Below are 14,744 nucleotides of genomic sequence, written 5' to 3' on the forward strand. Positions count from 1 at the left end.
CCTTTCAAAAAAACTTGTATGTATATATTTTAAAAAAAGTTGTATATACCAAATAAAAATTCGCTATATATTCTGCCTATAAAAGAGGTGATATCAGAAAATGACGCCAAGTTTAAATAAAAAATCTTTCAAAAAAACTTGTATGTATATATTTAAAAAAAAGTTGTATATACCAAATAAAAATTTGCTATATATTCTGCCTATAAAAGAGGTGATATCAGGAAATGACGCCAAGTTTAAATAAAAAACCTTTAAAAAAACTTGTATGTATATATATTACGAAAAAGGATTATATTTATTGCGCTTATTGCGCTTACAGCTTTTTAACCAATAAGCATCGATAAGATTGTATTTAGTTATTTTTGCATCTTTATCTAGTTATTTATTTAAAAATTATATTCATATCTACAATTAGTTAATTTTTTTTCAAATATACATTTTAAAATAATTGCATCTGTATCTATTTACTTTTGCTTCTATATCTAGTTATTTAAATTTAAAAATGATATTTGTGTTTATATCTATCTAGTTAATTTTTCTTAAGCATACTTTTTAAAATAATTGCATCTGTATCTAGTTATTTTTTTTATATCTGTATCTAGTTAAATAAAATAATTTTTTAAATAAAAGTATTTAATTCAAAAATAAAAAAATTTTTCAAATTTAATCAAAATAAAAAAATATTACAAAATTTCGCAAAAAACTTGGCGCTGCTGTACTGAACTACATGTTAAATACATCTTAAAATATTATAAAGAATAAAAATGAGCAATAATTTTACAATTTACATGATTAAGTGTTATAATGACTCAAACTGACCAGAGCGGCAAACGACGACGCGATAGCCAATTAAACTCTTGTTCTTACGGTAAAATTGTAAGTTGATTGGCTATAGCATCGCCATTTGCCGCTTCGTCGCTCTAGTCTGTGGGCTTGTTCGTTTTAGCTACACTGGGGCTGCTCTGGGTCTGCTCTACACAGGACAATACAGGACAGATAAATAGTTTGTTTTGTATTATCTTGTTTAGAGCAGACCCAGAGCTGCCCCAGCAGCTAAAACAAACAAGTCCTGTTTGAGCCGAAATTTGTTTGCATCGCTTGCTCTAACATGCTCCTACTCGCTCTAATACTCCAAACTAAACTATAGTATTACGTCACATATACTATAGATTAAAGTATGTTGGAATGATTAGGAGCATGTTAAAGTATTACGATGCGAATCTTATGTAAGTTAATAGTTTAGTACAGCAGCGCCAAGTTTTTTGCGAAATTTTGTAATATTTTTTTATTTTGATTAAATTTGAAAAATTTTTTTATTTTTGAATTAAATACTTTTATTTAAAAAATTATTTTATTTAACTAGATACAGATATAAAAAAAATAACTAGATACAGATGCAATTATTTTAAAAAGTATACTTAAGAAAAATTAACTAGATAGATATAAACACAAATATCATTTTTAAATTTAAATAACTAGATATAGAAGCAAAAGTAACTAGATACAGATGCAATTATTTTAAAATGTATATTTGAAAAAAAATTAACTAATTGTAGATATGAATATAATTTTTAAATAAATAACTAGATAAAGATGCAAAAATAACTAAATACAATCTTATCGATGCTTATTGGTTAAAAAGCTGTAAGCGCAATAAGCGCAATAAATATAATCCTTTTTCGTAATATATATACATACAAGTTTTTTTAAAGGTTTTTTATTTAAACTTGGCGTCATTTCCTGATATCACCTCTTTTATAGGCAGAATATATAGCGAATTTTTATTTGGTATATACAACTTTTTTTTAAATATATACATACAAGTTTTTTTGAAAGATTTTTTATTTAAACTTGGCGTCATTTTCTGATATCACCTCTTTTATAGGCAGAATATATAGCAAATTTTTATTTGGTATATACAACTTTTTTTAAAATATATACATACAAGTTTTTTTGAAAGGTTTTTTATTTAAACTTGGCGTCATTTTCTGATCTGATATCACCTTTTTTATAGGCAGAATATATAGCGAATTTTTATTTGGTATATACAACTTTTTTTTAAATATATACATACAACTTTTTTTGAAAGGTTTTTTATTTAAACTTGGCGTCATTTTCAGATATCACCTCTTTTATAAGCAGAATATATAGCAAATTTTCATTTGGTTATATATACAACAACTTTTTTTGAAAGGTTTGTTATTTGTTAATATATATACATTTATTTTTGGAAGATTAATTTTTTTGGAAGGTTAATATATACGACAGCTTTTTTTTTGAAAGGTTTATATATACAACAACTTTTTTTGAAATAATATATACGACAGCTTTTTTTGAAAGGTTTATATATACAACAACTTTTTTTGGAAGATTTGCGTGTTTATATAAACAACTTTTTTTTGGAAGGTTTGTTAATATATATACGACATTTATTTTTGGAAGATTAATTTTTTTGGAAGGTTAATATATACGACAGCTTTTTTTTGAAAGGTTTATATATACAACAACTTTTTTTGGAAGGTTTACGTGTATACAACAACTTTTTTTTGGTATACAATAACTTTTTTTGGAAGGTTTGCGTGTATACAACAACTTTTTTTTGGAAGATTTGCGTGCACTTGGCGCCTTTTCTTTACCTTTTTTTAAAAAGGTAATTTGTTGATTTTCAAATATACAACAACTTTTTTGTTAGGTAAAATACATTTATATATACAACAACTTTTTTTGGGATTAATATATACGACAGCTTTTTTTTGAAAGGTTTATATATACAACAACTTTTTTTGGAAGGTTTACGTGTATACAACAACTTTTTTTTGGTATACAATAACTTTTTTTGGAAGGTTTGCGTGTATACAACAACTTTTTTTTGGAAGATTTGCGTGCACTTGGCGCCTTTTCTTTACCTTTTTTTAAAAAGGTAATTTGTTGATTTTCAAATATACAACAACTTTTTTGTTAGGTAAAATACACAACTTTTTTGTAAGGTTTGCGTGTTTATATATACAACAACTTTTTTTGGGAGGTTTGCGTGTATACAACTTTTTTTTGGAAGATTTGCGTGTACTTGGCGCCTTTTCTTTACCTTTTTTTAAAAAGGTAATTCGTTAATATAAAATATACAACTTTTTTGTAAGGTTTGCGTGTTTATATATACAACAACTTTTTTTGGAAGGTTTGCGTGTATACAACAACTTTTTTTTGGAAGGTTTGCGTGTACTTGGCGCCTTTTTTTTACCTTTTTTTAAAAAGGTAATTTGTTGATTGATGGATATTATTTCTTTTTTTCAGTAAAAATATTACTAAATATATTAACTTTATATTGATATTTCAGAGTGAAATAACAATTGTGAAATAATTAATTAGATTTTGCTAAAGAGTCCCACCACCACCCCCGTCATATAAAACGGTCCTCTTTGATTAATGTTGTAATAATATAAAGTTATATATAATTATGTAAATATCAAACAAATCGTTTCTAGGCCATTGTATTTGTCTAATTTAAGCGTCATTGGCTTAACTTTCTTTATTTTCTTTTTTTTTACATATATTTGATTATCCATAAAGATTTTCGTCATCAGTGAACATATTTTAATAAAATATTTGATTATATATGACAATTCTTTTTACCATTTATTATCAAAAGATATGATCAAATAATACCACCAATTACTTATCAATTTTCTGTAAGAAAATGATACAGATATCTTTAGCGCCTCTAGGCCATTGTTTTTTTCTAATTTGCGCATCGTCAGCTTCAATCCAAGTATTAGACATTTCTTCTCTACATATACTTGTGTAATGACCATTTTCGATACATTATCCATGATGGAATATAGCACTCATAACTTTGTAGAATTGTCCAGCAATATTTATATTAGTTGTTGGGACAGCACGTAAAGTAAACTTATCTGTTTTTGTTGATATACCGTCTTGAATTGCTATTAAATGCATGACAATTATATCTCCGGTTAATATTAATTCACTTTTACATAATATGTCATTTCCTGTACAATTTTTACATGATTCGTTGTGTAATTGACACCAATGAGAAAATGTTACATTTAATAATTCATTAAGATCAAAACTTTTTTTCTTCCGTTTATTAACAGGAATTGAAAGAAGGATATTTTTATTAACAATAGTCGTCGTATTATGACAATTTTTACATCGTTTAATGAAAGTGACTTGATGCTCAACTAAATTTTTTATATAATCGTATTTCGTGCAAAGAGCTATAAGAAATTCACATGCATCTCGTTTAACATTTTTGGAGAAAAATTCTCCTAAACTTTGTCGTATTACATATGTATTCAAGTTAGGCAGTTTGTTTTCATATTGATTTATTAAAATACCTAAAATACTTAATTTATCATACTCAAATATTAGTTTTCTAATAACATTTAAATGTAAAAAGCATTGCAATACTGCATTTGCATAACACGAACCCTTATCTATATTTTGAAAACCATGTGTGACCCAAGTAATATTTTTTCGAACTTTTTTATGTGATTCTTGAACAGAACTAATTATTTTGGGTTGTACCCATAAAATATCTTTTATTTTACGATACTTTTCTTTTGAAACAGAAATTATATCTGTTTTGGATTTGTGTATTCGTTTTAATCGATTATATTCAACAATAGCTTCTTCACTAGCTTCTATAGATGAAGGGTCAAAATTGATCAAATGCAATCCATCTGAAGATGTTACTCGTGACAATGCAACATAAACTTGGCCGTGACTAAATACAGAATTACCTATGTCCATAAAAGCATTCTGCAAACTCAGGCAAACTTTGGCTTTTATGAACAGTAATTCCGTAACTTAGACACAATGGAAATTGTTTTCGATACTCCAATTACTCCAATAAGTGTCAAATCTGACGTGACAAATATATATTGTCAGGGAGCAGAATAATCAATGTCCGCGAAAACAATTTTGTTTATTATCGATTTGTTGTCATAGTAAATGTTGTCATAGTAAAATAACAAACATTGTTAATCAACATGGAAAGCGCACAAGCCACCAGCTCAAAAATTAATAAGGGAGGAATAAGAAAAAAGTAAGTAAAATAATAATATTATTTTACAATACAACTTTTATAATACAACATTTTATAATACAACATTATGTACATCTTTATTTTTCAGAATGTCAAAACTGGAAATAAATCCGGATAAAGAGTTATTGGAAGACGACCTATTGAAAGACGTAGACATGGTGAAACAAGACATTCAGCTGCAAGATGCAGCTGAAAAAATCAAAAAACTTGAAGAAGAGTTAGAATCTTTAAAAAAAATAGGTAAATACATTACACATATTAATACAAATGTTTGAACGCATTTTATTTAACTACAGATTTTTTACTTTTTGCTGTTGAGTTAAATAACGAAAAATATCAGGATTAATACACAATGATCTAGTCTTGCGCAACACGCAATTATTCGACAATCATTAATTAATATCTCAATTATTATTTTTAAAATTACAGAATAGCAAATGATTATTTATTATTATATTTTTACATTTGCTATTCTGTAATTTTCAAAATAATAATTGAGATATTAATTAAGAAGGATTGTCGAATAATTGCGCGTTGCGCAAGACTATATATATATATGTATATATAACTAATTAAATAATTTTTTCAAAATTTACAGTAGCAAAGAAAAAGGAAAATGAAGAAAAAGGAAAGAAGGAAAACGAAGAAAAAGGAAAGAAGGAAAACGAAGATGAAAAAAAAAGGAAGAAGAAAAGAGTAAAATGGAAAATAGATTCACAAGTGAGTAATACATAAATATAATATTAAATAAATAACAAATAATAAAATAAATAAAATATTAATAACAAACTATTTATAGGACCAAGATGGAACAGAGGTGGTAGGGGTCAACGCAGTAATAAAAATTCTTACAAAAAGCGCGGTGGACGCACATTTATTTTTAATATGTAATATTTAACATAACATTGAAAAGTAAAACAATACCATACATGTTCCAACGTATTGTTATCAACTAGTTTATATTGTGTATGTTGTGTATTATTAGCAATTTGTTCATATTGCGTATTGTTAGCAATCCGTTGATATTCTGTATTGTTAGCAATCCGTTCATCTTTTGTATTGTTAGCAACTTGGTCATACTCTGTATTATTAGGAATTATTTTATGTTCTGTATTTTGAGAAATTCGTAGCAATATTTTTTTTGGTTCTGTATTGTTTCTATTCGGTATTGTAGCAATCCATACATGTTCCAACGTATTGTTATCAACTAGTTTATATTGTGTATGTTGTGTATTATTAGCAATTTGTCCATATTCTGTATTGTTAGCATTTGAAAGAGTAATAATTCTCATAGCGATTAACACTAATTCACCATTTAATAAAAGTTTTCGGAGTACCATATTAATGTAATTTTGAATTCTGATCTGTAAGAAAAACATTGTAGTTTGTAGAAAAGAAAGACATATGTAACATTTAGTCCTTAATTTTTATAAAACAAGAAAAGATAAATATTGAAAAAAATTGCACTTATTCATGCCGTAAAAAATTTTATCAAAAAATTATGTAAGGAACATAATACACACTGAAAACTTTTTTTTAAACATAAAAATAGAGAACGTGGAATATATAAAATATACATAATTTTCGAATATAAATATAATAAATGTAATTTTAATTTTTTTTTAAATAAAATATGTTTTACAGACAACAAGGCTTCACACGCATATATTTTCTTACAAGGAAAGGGACCCAAGTGTCCCCCTCCGATTTTAACGAGCTTTAAATATGTTGTAAAGTAGCTCAAAGTAAGAGACACGTATTTTTTTTTATGTGCTTTCTCGCACGTTTAGGGTTGAAACAACCCCTACAAGCTAAAACGGTTTTTTTGGTTTTGACCGAATATTGTCAAAACTGTAAGAGATATCAAAAAATGTTTCGAATAAAAGTTGCATGGTCTTTTATGAGCTTTATAACCGCGTAGCTCGATTTTTAAAAAATTTTATATTTTTTAATTTACCCTCACCCCTTCTTATTATTTTTACGAATTTCAAAATTTTTGTTATGACAAAAGTTGTAGCATTTTTTACGCTGAATACAACCATATATGATTTTATTATGTTTCAAAATCGCATTTTTCAGAAATGAGTTGTCAATGTCGCACTATATGCGTCGCGCTGCGATATATGCATATATATGCATAACGCATCGTTTGTGCCGCTTGTGTAATCGATGTTTGTCGCGCATGTGTAATTGATAAGATGAATAAAATTAGAAATAAAGATTAGCATGTTATGAAGTATTCGGAAAAATGTTCTGATCAAAGAACAAAGTTCACTAAAGTTGTTGCCAAGGCATCTCCTCTATATTACACTTTTATAGTTATACTAGAACAATACAAGCGCGCGCTGCGCCCGTGCACTTATTATAATAATTTAATAATTATGAAATCTAAATATTTTAATAAAATTTTTAAAATTTTAAATAACCGTTAAAATAATCTTTGCTCTTAAACTATCAAACTGTCAGAATAATCGAGATAACCAATTAGCGTCACGGATAAGCGTCAACAATACTTTCGATACATTCGAGTATCGATCTTTCATGCCTTTTTTAAGAGTGGATTATATCGAAAGAGAAATAAATAAATAAAAATCTTCCAATTAAAATGCAATTTATTGTTTTTCAATGGTAATGCAAAAAATTCCAATTAATTTCAGGTTTTTCTATTAATCAATACTAGAAACATTTGTTTGTTTATTATTTTATTTCTTTTATAATAATATATGTCGAAACAATTACAACTTTACCTTCAACAATAACATACTACATATATTGAATATACTACATATATTAACATACATATATTAAAAACAGATGAATTTATGGAACAAACGTATCACAAAGGTGATGTTCGTGAAAAAAGTGATTTATATAAAGTGACTTTTTGCACCATGCGCAAGTAATTATTGCAGGTGCGCCACAAATATCGCATGTTGATTTTGACTGTTTATGGAAACAAAATTCCACTGGTGTTTCGAATTCTTCGGGCTTATTTATTACGTACCCGCTTTTATACCATGCGTATTTTAATAAATTTCTGAATCTTGGCGATGAAAATTGATTATGAGTCAATGACTGTAATTTTAAAATGGTGTTTCTTGCATGCAGATTGACTTCCAGACCTAAAAGCATTACAGTATCAGAAAAGTGTCTAATAAAATTCTTCCACAAACGAAAACTATATACATCCAATGGTTGTATTTTTCCTGTTGTTCCAGCTGGTATAGTCAACAAAATATCTTCTGTAGATTCTGGTTTAGATTCTTGAATAATATTTGGACAATGACCAAAGTTTAGTCCATGAATCTAGTAGTAAAACAGATTTTGGACCTACATTTGGAAAAAGTACGTCTTGCAACCAAATTTTAAAATGATGCGCTGTTAATTTTCCGGATTTCGAAGCCGTAACAAAAATATTAGGTGCCTTAAACATTGTTTCTTGCACTCTGGGACCAAATGTTCCACTAACTTCTTTCAGTACAATAAAAAGAGGCAATAGAAATCTACCATCGGCTGAAACAGTAGGTTATATAGTATAGCTATGCGTAGTTGCCGATACGGATTGTACTGCAGATTCAATCTTTTTTGAGCTGGTTGAAGTTTGGAACGTTCCTGGAACGATTTTTTAAAAATGATTTGTCGCTCTTGTCCTTTTGCAGGGAGAAAGTTTTGAGACCCACAAACAAAGAACAAAAGAGACCGATCCGATACATGCGTCGGAAGACACCCTTATACCCGAAAAACAACCCCCAAAATCACTTAAACAATTCTAGCCAAGCTAAAAATGACTTGTCGCTCTTTTCCTTCTGCACAGAGAAAGTTCCGAGGCCCTCACACGACATGCAAAAAAGACCGATTTGATACATGCGTCGGAAGGCACCCTTATACCCGAAAAACCACCCCCAAAATCACTTAAACCATTCTAGCCAAGCTAAAAATGACTTGTCGCTCTTTTCCTTCTGCATGGAGAAAGTTCCGAAGCCCTCACACGACATGCAAAAGAGACCGATTCGATACATGCGTCGGAAGACACCCTTATACCCAAAAAACCTCCCCCAAAATCACTTAAACAATTCTAGCCAAGCTAAAAATGACTTGTCGCTCTTTTCCTTCTGCATGGAGAAAGTTCCGAAGCCCTCACACAACATGCAAAAGAGACCGATTCGATACATGCGTCGGAAGACACCCTTATACTCAAAAAACCACCCCAGAGCGTCTAAAAAATCCTCGCATAACAAAAAATAACTTGTCGCTCTTCTCCTTTAGCATAGAGAAAGTTCTGAGGCCCTCACATAACATACATAATAGACCGATCCAATACATGCGTCGGAAGACACCCTTATACCCAAAAAACCACCCCCAAAATCACTTAAACAATTTTAGCCAAGCTAAAAATGACTTGTCGCTCTTTTCTTTCTGTACGGAAAAAGTTCCAAAACCCTCACACGACATGCAAAAAAGACCGATTTGATACATGCGTCGAAAGACACCCTTATACCCGAAAAACCACCCCCAAAATCACTTAAACCATTCTAGCCAAGCTAAAAATGACTTGTCGCTCTTTTCCTTTTGCACGGAGAAAGTTCCGAGGCCCTCACACGACATGCAAAAAAAACCGATTCGATACATGCATCGGAAGACACCCTTATACCCAAAAAATCACCCCCAAAATCACTTAAACCATTCTAGCCAAGCTAAAAATGACTTGTCGCTCTTTTCCTTTTGCACGGAAAAAGTTCCGAGGCCCTCACACGACATGCAAAAAAGACCGATTCGATACATGCGTCGGAAAACACCCTTATACCCGAAAAACCACCCCCAAAATCACGCCAAGTTAATTGGAATCCGCTTTGATCACTGTTGTAAATATTTTCAACTCCATATTCTATTATTTGATATTTAACGTTTTCAATAAATGTGTTACATTTTTCTTCAAAATCGACGTTAGACATTATAGATGTTTTTCTTATAAATTTTGTTATTTTACGAGATACAATATTATGTATTATTTTAAATTTTCCTATCTATCGCGATGAAGCTGTAAATTCTGGTACATTTAAATTTTCCTGTGCCCGAATAGCCCATCGAGCTAAATCAGCGTCGTGAACAATAATTCTATTTTCAAGAGCTGTATGAAAATTATTTAATGTATATTCCGAAATTTGTTTTAATTTTTTGAATCTACTGCCACCTTGATTCACTTGAATTTCCCATCGTCGTAATTGACGTAATGAATATACTTTCCGAAATCTTTGTTTTACTCCTTCTAATGTTCTTGGCCTTGTTGTACTGCTTTTTCAAAATTCGACTGCATTTTTTTTATATTCATACGGAATACGTCCATCTGTAGTACATATAACTTTAGGATTTGCGTCCATAGCTCACCTTCTTCCTCTTTATCTCCTAGTTCGAATTGCTCTGCTGTTGGAATATTGTTATCGTTTTCATAATCTAAAAATTCTTCTACTTCCATTTTGTATCTCTCATCGCGCATTTCTTTCAGCATAGATTCTATTTTATGTGCCATTTCTCGTTCTTCAGATGTTATCGGACTTGTTGATAGATTAAGGGCCGAAAAAGTTACGTATACTAACATTATTACGTTAAATGAATTTAATTAAATCATTCTAAAAAATATAACAATTAAATATTTCTCCTTATTTGTGTACAAAAAAATAATACTTACTTTATAGTGAATTTGCTGTTCTTTTTTTGATGCTGTTTTATATATTGTTTTTTCGTAATCACTAACAAGCGCACAACTTTAAAGCGTAATATGCACTGACGGAATATGACAACGCGTTGCGCTATAAATGCACTCGAAATGCGACTATAAAAGTGTAAAATAGAGGGGATGTTTTGGCAACAACTTTAGTGAACTTTGTTCTTTGATCAGAACATTTTTCCGAATGTTTCATAACATGCTAATCTTTATTTCTAATTTTATTTGTCTTATCAATTACACATGCACGACAAACATCGATTACACAAGCGGCACAAACGATGCGTTATGCATATACATATATGCATATATCGCAGCGTGACGCATGTAGTGCGACATTGACAGCTCATTTCTGAAAAATGCGATTTCGAAATATAATAAAATTATATATGGTTGTATTCAGCGTAAAAAATGCTACAACTTTTGTCATAATAAAAATTTTGAAATTTGTAAAAATAATAAGAAGGGGTGAGGGTAAATTAAAAAATATAAAATTTTTTAAAAATCGAGCTACGCGGTTATAAAGCTCATAAAAGACCATGCAACTTTTATTCGAAACATTTTTTGATATCTCTTACAGTTTTGACGATATTCAGTCAAAACCAAAAAAACCGTTTTAGCTTGTAGGGGTTGTTTCAACCCTAAACGTGCGAGAAAGCACATAAAAAAAAATACGTGTCTCTTATTTTGAGCTACTTTACAACATATTTAAAGCTCGTCAAAATCGGAGGGGGACACTTGGGTCCCTTTCCTTGTTAGACGAATGAGATAGACTCAATTTTTTTTAAATTGTTTCTTTAAGCTGGACGTAATTATCATATATGTGGCACGTACCTATATATTTGATTAACATGAGAAATTCATAGCTTTTAAATTTTTTGTAGTTTGTTTGTTTTTCTCAGGAATATACTTAAAGTATGCAAAATATTATCCAAATTTTTTGAAATTGAAAAATATAACTGTTGATTTTAGAAATATCGAACTAATGCATTCCTAATAAATTTATGATAAATGTTAAAATAATTTCTTCGACGAATACAATTAATCGTTGTGTATCTTGTCATGCAATGTAAGGATAAGAGGACAAATGTTAAGAGAAATATCAATGTCGGTAAATTTGAAATATGTGCTTTCGAGAAACTAAAACTATACGCGTAATTTATATGTATTCTTCTATATTTTAAAAGTGAAATATAGAAGAAATATAGAACAAAAAATTATTTGTTGTTGGTTACTCACCTATATATATTAATTAAAATAGAAGTGTTTGTTGCAATGCGCAAATTTGTAAGAATAATACGCCTAATACCGCTTCCAATTGGGAACGTCAAGAGACATATAAACCTATTCGCGATATTTCCATATCAAACAATTATCGAACACTGAGGAAGATATCGGTGACATACACACTTTATGCCATGTAAACAGCGTTAAGAAGCTCACACTGAGCATGACGCTACTTATCGATGGATGAGAATAAAAATTAAAAAATATAATGAACATATATACGTAAAGTACAAAAATTAAATTGCCACGCAATTGTGATATTGAATATATAATATTTTCAAATAAAATTAACGTTTTGTGTATATAATAAAATTAATCATTCATGACAAAAAAATTTAATTTATTCAATTTCTTTATTGACTGAGAGCGTAGATAGTCTTAGTTTTTACAATATAATACAAATACATTATGTATTATAAAATTAAATTCTAATGAAAATGGGCTATTTTATCATTGTCAGATGTCCGTCCATGTCCTTTGTATACGTATTTTAAATGATAATTGTTTTTGTCACTAACGTAATCCTTTTTCATTACTCATCAAAGAATGCAAATATCTGCGTTATTCAAAATTTATAGTATTAGAAATAGCAATAATATAAGGGTATTAAAAATAATTAAAAACAAAAATTAAATAATTATAAATACTTAGATATTATTTAATAAAATCGAAGAAAGAGAATTACAACAATTACCGATACATGATTATGGCTGAGAAACAGTGAAGTAAGTCTTCCACTGACTTAAATGTTTCGCTATTTATTATATTTACTGATACTTAAGTAATACCCGTAGTTGTTGACAAGTCTTACGTATTCCAATTTTCGTTTCTTTATTTTTTTTTCAACATCTCTTGCTATTTGATATCGCTTTTTCGATGAATATTTGGTTATCTAAAACAAATTTTTTGAATAATATCAATACATACAGATCTCTACATTGCAATTTGATAGAGTACAGTGCATAGTATTGTATATATAATTCACATCAAATATGTCATATATGTAATAAATATATGTAGACATAAAGCTTTATATTTAGATACCAGGAAATGGGTATGTTAGTGTAAAGTGCAGAAAGTATACCTCGCTCATGTGCTTTTGCTCGTGCACATGTGTAATAATTACAATGAATGTTGCAATTAAGTCATTTCTTCTACAAAAACAGAGAAAAACTAAAAAACTGATAAATTTAATAGTTGTGACAAATATTAATAAATAATTATTATAATATATTTAAATGATTAAGAAATATATACAGAGACGTATATTTAAAGAAAAATGTTATTACCTATTTGAATCGAAAGTAACTTTTTCAACAATACTGAAAACAAAATTATACAGTTCAACTTGTTTTGCATGTTTTGCAACACTAAAAAAAAATGCATTAACATATTCGGGCTGAGCTCTGCGCTGTATTAATTCCGTTAAATAATGGCGAATGATAGCAAGATCTTCAGAGCAAGATAGGTATTCTAAAAATCTTTCATCAAACGTTGCATTCCATTTCTTCCATATCTCGTTCCAAATAGCGTGGTTCATTGGTATTAAATTATGACAGTATGTTCGTTTCATCTCCATCGAATTTCTGCATTACAAAAAAATATCTTATTGCTACAAATTTGCTTACATTTTGAAATTTTAATTATAAAATAATTTATTCAGCATGATACAAAAATGCAACAACATTCTGATGAAATAAATATTATACTTATAAAGTAGCTTACGAGTTGTCTTCAGAATATTTAAACTCTTCTAATAATTTCGAAGCAGCATTTCTTCGGCACTCAGAAATACCAAGAATACATGCCCATTTTACAGCTTCTTGTCTTAAATATATAGTGAGAGTATGGTCTGTCCATTCGTCAAAGTATCCTATTTTTGTAAGAAGTCCATCTATTCTGTTTTTCATTGTTTCCTAAAAATCGTTAAACTTCAATTTAACACTGTTTATTTTCGTTTATTTAATATATTTTATTTTATTTAGTATGTAAAATGTAACTTTTTTTTATGGAAATCTGTCATTACCTACCATTATCAAATTACCATATTCAAGTGGAAACATACAAGTAAAAGATTCGAAAACTTTAATCATAGGATACCATGTAACAAAATTAGTATCTCGTATTACGAAGTTCGTAATATATATATATACACTTATACACTTATTTCACTTAATACGAATTTCTAACAAATTTAGTCACTCGCACTACACTGCTCTGGATAAGTACTCTTAAGTATGCATAGTGCAAATGGCCAAATTTGTTAGACCGAATTCACTATAATTACTTTTTTTTATTTTAACACTTTCTGCACTGATCAGCGCACCTAACGTCAGAAACTTGCAGATTCCACCATCTGCACAAAGTACACTTTCTGTCCACTAATTAACTAACTACAGAATACTGAGAGTGTACACTTCTGCACTTTAAGATCGAAAAAAATTTTTTTTATGAAGAATACTATTATTTTTTATATACACTATCTTTATTCGTCTCCACAACACGTTATATATACATTTTACGACCGATGCTAATATATAAATGTAATTAATATATACATCAAAACTGCGAGCTGACAGGTCTGAGCGCCGCCATGTTAGAAAATGTTGATGACGCTGACCAATAAGACACGAGCGACATACATCTCAACGCGACATACATCCTAGCGAG

General features: G+C 29.0%; 1 protein-coding gene and 1 long non-coding RNA gene across 5 annotated transcripts; one reads left to right on the top strand and one right to left on the bottom strand.

The window, feature by feature from the left end:
* The first annotated feature begins 5,064 nt into the window (after positions 1-5,064).
* On the top strand, positions 5,065-6,393 carry LOC136998485 (uncharacterized). Its single transcript, XM_067351157.1, has 3 exons — positions 5,065-5,305; positions 5,664-5,785; positions 5,865-6,393. Exons 1-3 carry the CDS (start codon positions 5,155-5,157, stop codon positions 5,961-5,963), a joined length of 372 nt encoding a protein of 123 aa, XP_067207258.1. The 5' UTR covers positions 5,065-5,154; the 3' UTR covers positions 5,964-6,393.
* Positions 6,394-12,474: 6,081 nt separating this feature from the next.
* On the bottom strand, positions 12,475-14,496 carry LOC136998486 (uncharacterized). Of its 4 annotated transcripts, none has more exons than XR_010889068.1 (3): positions 14,105-14,485; positions 13,159-13,990; positions 12,475-12,966 (listed from the first exon to the last, which is right to left on the bottom strand). It is a non-coding gene; the product is annotated as an uncharacterized lncRNA (long non-coding RNA). The 4 variants fall into 4 exon arrangements; XR_010889069.1 differs by having other exon boundaries at positions 12,475-13,228; positions 13,364-13,990; positions 14,105-14,482; XR_010889067.1 differs by having other exon boundaries at positions 12,475-13,660; positions 13,800-13,990; positions 14,105-14,462.
* Positions 14,497-14,744: the final 248 nt, after the last annotated feature.

This window comes from Linepithema humile, chromosome 3 (assembly GCF_040581485.1).
Source record: "Linepithema humile isolate Giens D197 chromosome 3, Lhum_UNIL_v1.0, whole genome shotgun sequence".
Taxonomy (NCBI): Eukaryota; Metazoa; Arthropoda; class Insecta; order Hymenoptera; family Formicidae; genus Linepithema; species Linepithema humile.

Coding starts and splice junctions, on each gene's coding strand:
- LOC136998485 (XM_067351157.1), top strand. CDS start 5,155: ATGTCAAAACTGGAAATAAATCCGGATAAAGAGTTATTGGAAGACGAC. Junction 5,306..5,663: donor AGAATCTTTAAAAAAAATAG/GTAAATACATTA, acceptor CAAAATTTACAG/TAGCAAAGAAAAAGGAAAAT. Junction 5,786..5,864: donor AATGGAAAATAGATTCACAA/GTGAGTAATACA, acceptor AACTATTTATAG/GACCAAGATGGAACAGAGGT.